The sequence below is a fragment of the Molothrus ater genome, chromosome 11, assembly GCF_012460135.2.
Source record: "Molothrus ater isolate BHLD 08-10-18 breed brown headed cowbird chromosome 11, BPBGC_Mater_1.1, whole genome shotgun sequence".
Taxonomy (NCBI): domain Eukaryota; kingdom Metazoa; phylum Chordata; class Aves; order Passeriformes; family Icteridae; genus Molothrus; species Molothrus ater.
This window is the reverse complement of record NC_050488.2, coordinates 13,895,418-13,905,183: the sequence shown is the minus strand read 5'-3', so window position 1 is coordinate 13,905,183 and position 9,766 is coordinate 13,895,418. Positions and strand designations below refer to the sequence as shown.

At 59.1% G+C, this 9,766-nt stretch overlaps 1 protein-coding gene across 1 annotated transcript; it reads left to right on the top strand.

The window, feature by feature from the left end:
- Positions 1–521: 521 nt before the first annotated feature.
- FEZF2 (FEZ family zinc finger 2) lies at positions 522–3,690 on the top strand. The gene is made up of 5 exons (XM_036390763.2): positions 522–1,039; positions 1,397–2,238; positions 2,331–2,465; positions 2,557–2,689; positions 3,116–3,690. The coding sequence occupies exons 2-5, from the start codon at positions 1,453–1,455 to the stop codon at positions 3,370–3,372; spliced, it is 1,311 nt and encodes a 436-aa protein (XP_036246656.1). The 5' UTR covers positions 522–1,039; positions 1,397–1,452; the 3' UTR covers positions 3,373–3,690.
- The last annotated feature ends 6,076 nt before the right edge of the window (positions 3,691–9,766 follow it).

Here is a 9,766-nt window from a genome sequence, read left to right as displayed (position 1 = left end):
AAGGAAAGAAACCCCGGCATCCAGGCGCTATAATGTAGCGTCGCCTATTTGGGGGGGCGGGGGGGAAAGGGGGAAGAAGAAAGTGCTGGAGGGAGTGATGGGGGGGCAGGACAAGGGCTACAAGGGCAAGGGAGAGTCGCCGGGTGCCCCCCGGGGCAGCGGACACCTTTAGGGGGTGACAACTTGCAGAACTTCCCTTTGCTGAACACGGGTCTTTTTTATTATTATTTTTAAAATTTTTTTTTCAGCAGCGAATTCGAGTCCTGGACACGACTCCCTCCGCATTTATTTAAGGCTAATCACCAGTTACCCTGAGAGGGGAGAGGGCTGGAATTAAACTTAGTTTAATTAACATTAATACACTGTCCTAATTAATGGGTTGGCTATTAATTTATACATGCTGGAGAGGCTCGCAGATAAGTGACAATTTATTAATTATCTTCCAGCTCGGTTGCAACGGAGCTGATTGCAGATGGGTTGCCAAAATAACTCGAGCATGGTTGCGTGGTAGTTGCTTTAGAAAAAAAAAAATCATTCTCCCCCTTCTTAAAAAAAAAAAAAAAAGGAAGAAGAAGAAAAAAAAAAATCCTCACGCTCATTCGGAGTGGCTCTTCTAACCCCAGCAAGAACTGGAGCACTCTTTTCCACCCAACTTGTGAATCGCACTTGCCTTCTAATTTGCCACATGCAAAACGATTCCTCTGCTTTGCAAGTTGCTTTTTAAGAAGGGAGAGAGAGAGGAAAAACCCAGCTCGCACACGAGCGATTTGTGCGTCTTAAACTGGAAGGAAATTGTGCGTGGAGAGGGGGGGGCTCGTCTTCCTCTCTCTGCCCCAACCCACCGCGCTCCAGCCCGGCGCCTCGGCTTGGGGAAGATCCATGGTGGCATCCCCATGTCATTCTGCTCAAAGTGACTTCATATGATGTCAGCTTTAAATGTTCGAGACCGTGATCTGACGCTCAGGAAGATGTTTGCTATCAAAATGTGACTGTGGCCACGCTGCGCTGCTTGGATGAGTCTCGCCGGAGCTGGGCAAAGGTAAGTGGTCCTAAGGCGAGCCCCGCCGCCCCTCGCCGTGCCCCCCGCCCCTGCTCCCGCATTTCCCGGACCGTGGCCATCGCTGGGGCTCGGCTGGGTGGCATCGGGCTGGGGAAGGTTTTTCTTTTTCTTTCCTTTTTTTTTTTTTTTTTTTTTTTTTAATACTAACAAGGTCTAGCTTGCATGTTACTTTAGCGTGTTCCGCTTAATGAGCAGTAATCTGGTACCCTACGTGCCATTGTTCTTGAATATGTTCATTTGAATGTAAATAGGGAGGGGGTGCCGGTGGGGGGTGGGGTGGGGGGAGAACAAGGTGCTTATTAAATTGATTTGTCTCCTGGCTTTTCTGGAATGCAGAGCCGAGCGCGGGAGCGAGTCGCTGCTCACACCAAGTTCCCGCACGGCGGAGCGACATGGCGAGCCCGGGGTCGCTGGAGACGGTCATGCCTTCCTCCTGCCCCCGGCACGACGGCAGAGCCGCCACCGCTAACCCCTCCAAGACCCTGGCCTTCTCCATCGAGCGGATCATGGCAAAGACGTCGGAGCCCAAGCCGGCCTTCGAGGAGCGGCACGGCGGGCCGGGGCCGGAGCCAGGCAAGAAGCCGCTGAGCCTGTGCTCGCCCCTGCCCTGCGTGATCCCCATCCCGCCTCTGGGCTACGAGCTGCCCTCCAAGACTCTCAACTACTCGGAGCTGTGGAAGAGCAGCCTGCGGGGCGGTGCGGGGCTCTGCAAAGCCAACTGCGGCGTGTGCTGCAAGGCAGAGCTCGCCCTGGGCCAGCCCAGCGGCCGGCTCATCAAGCCGCAGGTCATCCACCAGGCAGGGGCCGTTCCGGCCGCCCCCCGCTCCCTCTACTACTTCAACTACCTGGACGCCGCGTACCACCCGGCCGACCTCCTGCACGGACAGCTCTTCCCGGCCGGCCTGCTGGGCGCCCCGTCGCCGGGGGGGCTCTCGGCCCACCAGAAGCTTTTCCTGCTGGAGAACGCCAAGCTGGCGGGGCTGGCGGCCGAGAAGCTGCCGCCGCCGCCTCCCTTCGCCCATAAGGAGCGGCTGCCGGGACACCTGGACCAGGTGATGAAGGAGGCGGCGGCGGCGGAGCGCGGCGGCCCCCCCAAGGGCCACGCCAAGATGGGGGGCGGCGGCGGCGGGGCGGCGGAGGGCAAGCCCAAAAACTTTACCTGCGAGGTCTGCGGCAAGGTAAGGGGGGCGCCGGCATCGGGTGGGGGAACCGGGGGCGGCGGCGGCGGCGGGGCCGTGCCTGACCTCGCCTTCCCGGCGCTTCCCCGCAGGTGTTCAACGCGCACTACAACCTCACCCGCCACATGCCGGTGCACACGGGGGCCCGGCCTTTCGTCTGCAAGGTCTGCGGGAAGGGCTTCCGCCAGGCCAGCACCCTGTGCCGGCACAAAATCATCCACACCCAGGTAGGTGGGGGGCGGCCGGGTTGCGGGAGGCGGCGGCCGCCCCTGCTCTCCGCGCAGCCCCCACTGACGGGCCTCTCGCACCCCGGTGCAGGAGAAACCCCACAAGTGCAACCAGTGCGGAAAGGCGTTCAACAGGAGCTCCACGCTCAACACCCACATCCGCATCCACGCCGGCTACAAGCCCTTCGTCTGCGAGTTCTGCGGCAAGGGCTTCCACCAGAAAGGTGAGCTGAGCCGGGACGCGCCGGGGCCCTCGCCCATCATTAGCGGGGATTAAACGCGGCGAGCCCTGCCCGGCTGGGGAAAGCGAGGGGCGCGGGCAGATCCGCCGCCGCTCCCAATTACTTTCCCTCTAGGCTGGGCCGCATCGCCGGGCAGTGCTGACGGTTCCCCCTAAATGCTTTTTAAATGAAAGGTGCCGGGCCTTGGTCCTAATCCAGAGCCCTCCGTTTGCCGCGGGTCACCGGGCTGACCCTGCCTCTCATTTGTGCCGTGCCAGTTGCGCGCTGCTCCGCGCTGACGAGGACCGAGTTTGACAAGTGGGACGGGGGTGCGGGTGGAGACACTTCCTAAAGCCCCCCTTACCTGTGCACCGTGCTGCCCGGGCACCCTCGGGTAACTCCCTTTTCCATCTTTTTCCTCTTTCGCAGGCAACTACAAGAACCACAAGCTGACCCACAGCGGAGAGAAGCAGTACAAGTGCACCATTTGCAACAAAGCCTTCCACCAGATCTATAACTTGACTTTCCACATGCACACCCACAATGACAAGAAGCCCTTTACGTGTGTCACTTGCGGGAAAGGATTTTGCAGAAACTTTGATTTAAAGAAGCACGTCCGAAAGTTGCACGACAGCGTCTCCAGCGCTCCTCCGCCGCGGGACCCTGGGCGCAGCGGGCAGAGCTAAGGGCCCGGCGCGCCGCCACACTCGGACCTGCTCAACCAGGCCAGCACTATTTATCCAAACCAGCCTTCGCTTCTCTGTCCTTTTCCCAGCGAGCTCAGCCGCCGGTAGCAAGCGACCCCGAGCCGCAGTTGTATATAAGAGGAATCTTATTTAACGGCGCGCTGCGCCGCCGGAGCGGGCCAGGACGGGCCGGGCTGGCCGCCCCCCGCCCGGCGCCAGGACAGCGCTCTTTATACGTGTCTGTAAATCTCCATTTTAAATGTACGCTCGAATAAGTGAGGAATATATCTATATCTATATCTATCACGGGACAATAAACCGGCCCTTCGCAGGTGTCTCATTTCCCACCTGGGCCCCGGCCCGAGCGGGGAGCGGGATGCACGGCGCTGTCCCCCCGTGCGAGCGCGGCTTGCGGAGCCGGGCCCTGCCGCTCCGGGGCCCGCTGAGCGCCGCGGGCACCAGAGGAGCAAAAGGAGGGCGGGAGGGAGCCGGGCGGCTTCAGAGGGCTGCTGCCGTCCCCCGGAACGGGGTCAGAGCCCTTGCAGGACCCCCGGCGGGGCTGCGCGGCCCCGACCGGCAGCGCGAAGGGCGGCTCGGAGTTTCCCAGCGCCGCTTTTCGGGGTCGGTTCATTACGGCGTGTTTAAACCGCTCCTGAATGACTATCTTTCCTTGCATGCAGATAAAATGATCTCACGCTTGCTTTCCGAGTAATGACCCAAATTAAGAGAGAAAACACAGACCCTTCAAACCGCATTACATTAATCTAATCACTCCCAGCAGGCCTCAGAAACTCTTTGTGATCAGAATATGGATAATCAAGCACTTGGATTACACTAAATATTCCCTTCTCATCTCCCCCCCTCCCTCACTTTTAATACGCAAGTGTCTATTCCGGCCACGTCGTTAGGAACAATATTATTCTAGCGGAGAAAGGAGATTGAGGAGGCCGGGCGTGTGCGTGCTGCTCGGGCCGGGTTTGCCAATGAAGAGGGGAACGAGAGAGGCACTGAAATGCCTGGGGACGGCGTAATGGGGAGCTCACCTTCCTCCGCTTAATTGAGTGGTTAAATAGAGGGAGGCGAGGACGAGCACAGCTCGCCGCCGAGCGCAGGAACGGGAGTCAACCCCTCGCTCCGGGTTTCTGGATTCATTATTAGGCTGCGATGTTCTCCAAGGAGAGGGCTGGGGGCTGGGGCCGGGGCTCCGGACCCCGCGCTCCCGCTGTAGAGACGGGGCGATTTTAGAGTTTCTCGGGGTTTGCATTTTCGAGTGTCTGAAATAGCGTTTTGACGGTTTGAGGAGCGAAAAAGAATGTCCAGTGATCCTGGCAGCGGGAAAAGAGCGTAACAGAATTTGTTAAAAAAAATTGGGAGAGTTTTAGACTAAAGGGAAAATTTTAAAAAGGAAAAAAAAATGCAAACCCCGTCACCTCTCCGGAAACCCTGTCAGGGGGAAGCGGTCCCGCAAGTGAAGGGGCTGCGGCTGAAGCCCCGGCAGGCGGGAGCCGAGCCCGGCTCTCCCGCCGCCGCGACAGACGGGGCGGGACAACCCACGGGCCGGGGACAGCGGGAGGGACCCCTCTCTCCCTGAGGACACCGTGCCGGGGGCGGCCGCGGCAGGACGAGGTCCCGGAGGACGGGAGCGGGGCGCGCGCATCCCGAGAGGCGCCCACGGAGCCGGTGCCGCTGCCAGGTCCGGGGGAAGCGCCGCTCTCTCGGCACCTCGGGCGCCGGGGAGAGGTCTGGGCTGCCAGCCGGGAGCCGAAAGCGGGAGCCAGGCGCGGCTGCGGGCCCCACAGACAGCGCGCAGGCTGCTTCCTCAGCTCTCCTGATGGGCGAGAGCAGCGCGAAACCCGCTCCCAGGGAGGGAATTAAGGAAGTGCGTTCTTATCGCATTTTTATAAAAAGCGGCGTTGTTGACAGAGCCGTCTGGGGGGAGGGCGGCATCCCCGTCACGGCTGAGGGCATCGCGGGGGCACCCGGAGCGCCGTGTCCGCCGCCGCCGGTGGGCTCGGTCACCTGGCCCCTCCTGGGGGGCGCCGGGCAGCCCTCCCCGGACCCGCTGTCGCTCCGGCTTGCCCCGATCTCGGACGCTCCGGGAAGGGGCCGCGGCACCGCGCTCGCCACCGGCCGGCCCCGGACCCCCCCCCCGGCTCTCGCCCGGATCCCGGCACACACAAGCCGCAGATCGCGGGGGAGGGGCGGCTCTGTCAGACACACACACGCCAGAGACTCCAATTATCTTCTCCCTCACAAGATGTTTCTGCTGTCCACGACTGCTCACACTTCGGCACTCTTGCCAGCAAGCCTCAATAACACAAAACCCGCACAAAAACCCCTTTCCCGGCGCCGCAACCGCGCACACAACAGATTGAGCGGTGCCGGTGCCTCGGGGGGAGGGTTAGAGGTGCCTCTGAGCAGAGAGCGACGTGCCAGCGCCTCCGTGCTTCCCCCTCGGCCCGCCCGGCCCAGCCCGGCGCTTCCCCGGCACCGGGCGGCTCCCAGGTGCGTCCCGGTACCGCGCCGGGCACCGGGAAGCGACCAACCTACAGGCAGCTGCGTTGCCCTTTTCCCTGCACTCCGCTCTCCAAACGTCTGAGCAACCAGTTTGCTGCTAGAAACATGTTAATTGCCAACGGAGCTCATTAAGGCATGCACATGCAAAACACAGCGAGGGAGATTAAATGGACAAAAGCGCAATAATGAACTGTCAAAAATCGGACCCATCTACACGACCAGGAGCACTCAAGAATGAGGCATTTAGAGGCAACAAAGGATTGTCTGGGACAGGAAGAAAGGACGACCTAGACTTTTGTTTAGTCAACACAATTGATTACAAATGAGAGATTAACAGGATAGCTTCAGAGTTTTTTTGAAGGAGGCAGAAGAGAAAAGTCCAATTAAGTGCACCGAATGTTAACTACATTGATTTCCACGGCCAGCGCTGGAGAAATTCTCATTAAACCATCCCTGGCGATCCCTTTTGGAAAGTAATTTGTCTCCCTGATGGAGCAGAGAAAGGGAGCCATGTAAAAAGAAAGAAGCGCTAGTTCTTGGCACAATGAGCTTAGGAGACACACTGGAAAGAGCCAAAGGGGGAGTTAATGAGCATCTGACAAGCCGCTTGGACCCGGGCCTGGAGAGCAGCGATGAAAAGATGGAATTGGCCAACAACTATTCTTTATATCAAACATAAAAAGGCCAATCTGAAACAGCGCTGCTCAAAGCTGGTGGGGAAGAAAAGAAAGGCCCCCAGTGAGGGGTGGAGTGGAGGGCTCAACTGCCCCATTGGGACAGGGGAAGAAATGCACTGGCATGTCCCTCTCGGAGCGAGCGGAGCTGCTGGCGCTCGGCACTACCCCGGGCGGGCACGGCAGAGGGGGCCCGGCAGCCCCGGCCCGAGGCGCTCGCACAGACCCGAACCGCCCCAGAGCAGCCGAGCTGGGTACAGTTTTAAGAAGTTATCCGGCGGAGGGAGATCACCGGCCAGTCCAAATCACGGCGGCCCGGCTCTCCCCGATACCCGCCTTCCTCCTTCCTCCCCGGGGCTGCATCAGCCCGACCCCTCCCGCTGCGGCCCCCCCGGACCGGGCACCGCGGAGCGCGGCGCAAGGCAACGCGCGTCCTGTAGACACGGCTCGCTCGGAGGCTCTTAAATCAGATTAGAGCTCGTTAATAACAATTTTGGCTTAAGTCTGTATTGACTTAGGTTTAGGAATGGCTTAGCACTTTCGCTTAAGTCAACACCAGGGCTAAATTGACGCATGCCTTTCCCAAACCGCCGTGTCCCCCAGGACGCCCAGGTGCCCGTAGGACTTGTCCTTCTTCCTCTTTAAGCCGTTTTACGGAAGTATTTGCATGATTTTTAAGTAAGCCTGCTGGGCCTCGACGGTGCCAGCCCACCCCTGCGTGCCATCCACGAGGGTCCGTAGAGGTACGGACGGGTTTCATGGGCCTCACCCTCCTAGGGTTGCGATCAGGGCACTTCTGTTCTTTAGGCTCTTGCTGCCAGCCCTCGTGCTCCTTCCCCAGCCCTCGTGGTGTGGCTCCTGCCCACTCCCCCGACACCTCCTCACGCCTCTCTCCTCAGGTCCCCTCTATCCCCTTCAAATTTATACCCTGGGTACCCCCAGACAGCCGGGGCTTCATTGCCATCCACAGCTGAGTTCTGTGGGGAGACTGAGGCTCCAGGAGCGGCTGCCCGGCACCTGAGGGAAAAGCTGGCACGGCGGGTCCAAGCGGAGGCATTCCCTCCAGCCGGGACCGACAGTGGCCACAGCGAGGGCTACAGGCTCCCTGCCCGGCAACCCAGAACCTCATGCAGATGGGGCGGGTGTCCCTTCTGGGGCTGGGCAGGCAGAAGGAGCCACCGGCAGGGAAAGGCACCCATCCCTTGGACTGCCATCCTGGAGCGACCCCATGGCCGGCCAGGCACCCCATGGCCATCCTCTCCTGAGGATTCCTGCACTCAGACCCCACACCACGGCCAGCTTTGCCCTAACCAGTCCTAACCAGTCACCCTCCACCTTCCCAGCAGCCCTGTCACAGGTTCGGTGCTGTGCTGGCCAACACCGTCACCACAGCACCTCAGAGAAGATACGTAAGGGAGAGGGGGAAATTCCCTTACTAGCTGGTTTCCACCACACACCCTGATTCTCCAAATGACGCTGCCCCAGCTTTTAACCCCACCCCCAGCTCACTCTTATTGCTAACCCTGCCTAGCTCAAAGCCGTAGCCTCGTGTTATTTGTATTTATCTCATTGATTTACTGCAATTGCTTAATTGATTGAATTACGGGCAACACGTGCCCTCAATTAAAAATTAAAAAAAAAAAAAAAAAAAGAAAAGAAAAAGGAAAAGGGTACATTTAGACTTCTGTGCTCTCTGTTTCACGGGCTGCTTCTCCTCATAAGGTGTTGAAGCCGCAGCTGGGCCATGTGGCTCAGCCCTCAGGGAGCCTCGGGCGTGCTCCCCAGGAGCACAAGCAGCAGTTCAGTGCGGGTGCTTCAAGTCACCAGTGATCTTAAACTCTGCTTTAAAGTGACTCCGGTAAGAGCGTGTTTAGCCACCGAAGCACCTTTTTGTCCCAAATGGGGACAAAACGCTGTAGACACAGATCACAGAAGAAGTCCGCTCCCAGAATTCTGGGTGTATAAGCCCGAAACATCACAAAACTTGACTTCTACAAGTATTTGCATCTTTGCCGTCTTCTGCGTTGGCAGAAGAAGCAGGCTGATAACAAACTTTAAAAGAGATCTGATCCGGGGGCAGAAGTGCTCCCAGCCGATGGGACAAGGAGTGGGGACCTCGCTGGACCCACTTCTCCTCTCCCGGCTCCTCGCCGAGCCTCTCGGAGCATCCCCGGCCCCTTGCGGGCCGCCCCAGCCCGCGGGCAATGCCACAAACGGGGCCACGGCAGCGGCGGGGAGCAGTGGGATCCCCCGTCCCAGCCCGCAGGGCGGCCGGGAGCCCAAACACAACGGGGATGGCGCTTTGAACCACCTGGGAGACCGAGGCCACGGGAGCCAGGTATTTTCCCAAATCAGCGCCACTGCAATGGACACGATTGTCCTGTGCAGGGCTCAGGCGCTGAAACCGCAGAGAGCACCTGAGACCTCCTGCAGCCGCTGCCGAGGTCCCGTTAACCGTCTGATACTCCTTCTACTGCCTTCTCACTGCTGCCAGTTGCCAAGATATTTCACATAAATAGAAGCTTTCTGATTTATTATCAGCCTCTCCCTTCTGATTCATTATGTTAATGAATTGAGATATTACCAACACTGGATTATCGTATCTATCAATGAATCCAGCAAAAGAAAGTTAATTATAGAGGAAAAAGACAAGTGTACCCGGAAACTTAATACAAAGAAACGTCCGAGAAATAGAGCAAAGCGGCTGCAGTAGTTTAAGCATCCTCTAAACACAGATTCCAGTTGTCGGGGGACCGCGACACTTTGGGTCACATAGACGAGCCTTTTTCCCAGGGATTTACGGATACGTTTTTTACCCTTAAGATTATTATTACGAGCGTTTCCAAGGAATCAAACCCGCTGCCCAGAGCTTTCCTGGGAGTCTCGGCGCCGTTGAGTGAGGGAGGACGCACACACAATGCGCTCCCCGTTCCCTCTCCCAGCGCCCCGCTCCCGCAGTGCCCGCGCCCCGCTCGGACCGCCCGGCACCTCCTGTCCTCCCCCGCGCGCAGCGAGCGCGCTTCCCACCGGGCAAACACCGACAAACGGGCTTTGGTTCGTTCGGGGTTTTTATCCCTTCCTTTCTCCCTTTCCCACAGCCGCTTGGCTCGGCGTTTTCCCGGCTGGAAGCAGCGCTGCCCCTCGGGCAGAGCCCGCAGCGGAGGGGCGCGGGGCGAGCGCGGCCGCGGAGCGCAGCGCGCAGG

Coding starts and splice junctions, on each gene's coding strand:
- FEZF2 (XM_036390763.2), top strand. CDS start 1,453: ATGGCGAGCCCGGGGTCGCTGGAGACGGTCATGCCTTCCTCCTGCCCC. Junction 2,239..2,330: donor CCTGCGAGGTCTGCGGCAAG/GTAAGGGGGGCG, acceptor GCTTCCCCGCAG/GTGTTCAACGCGCACTACAA. Junction 2,690..3,115: donor CAAGGGCTTCCACCAGAAAG/GTGAGCTGAGCC, acceptor CCTCTTTCGCAG/GCAACTACAAGAACCACAAG.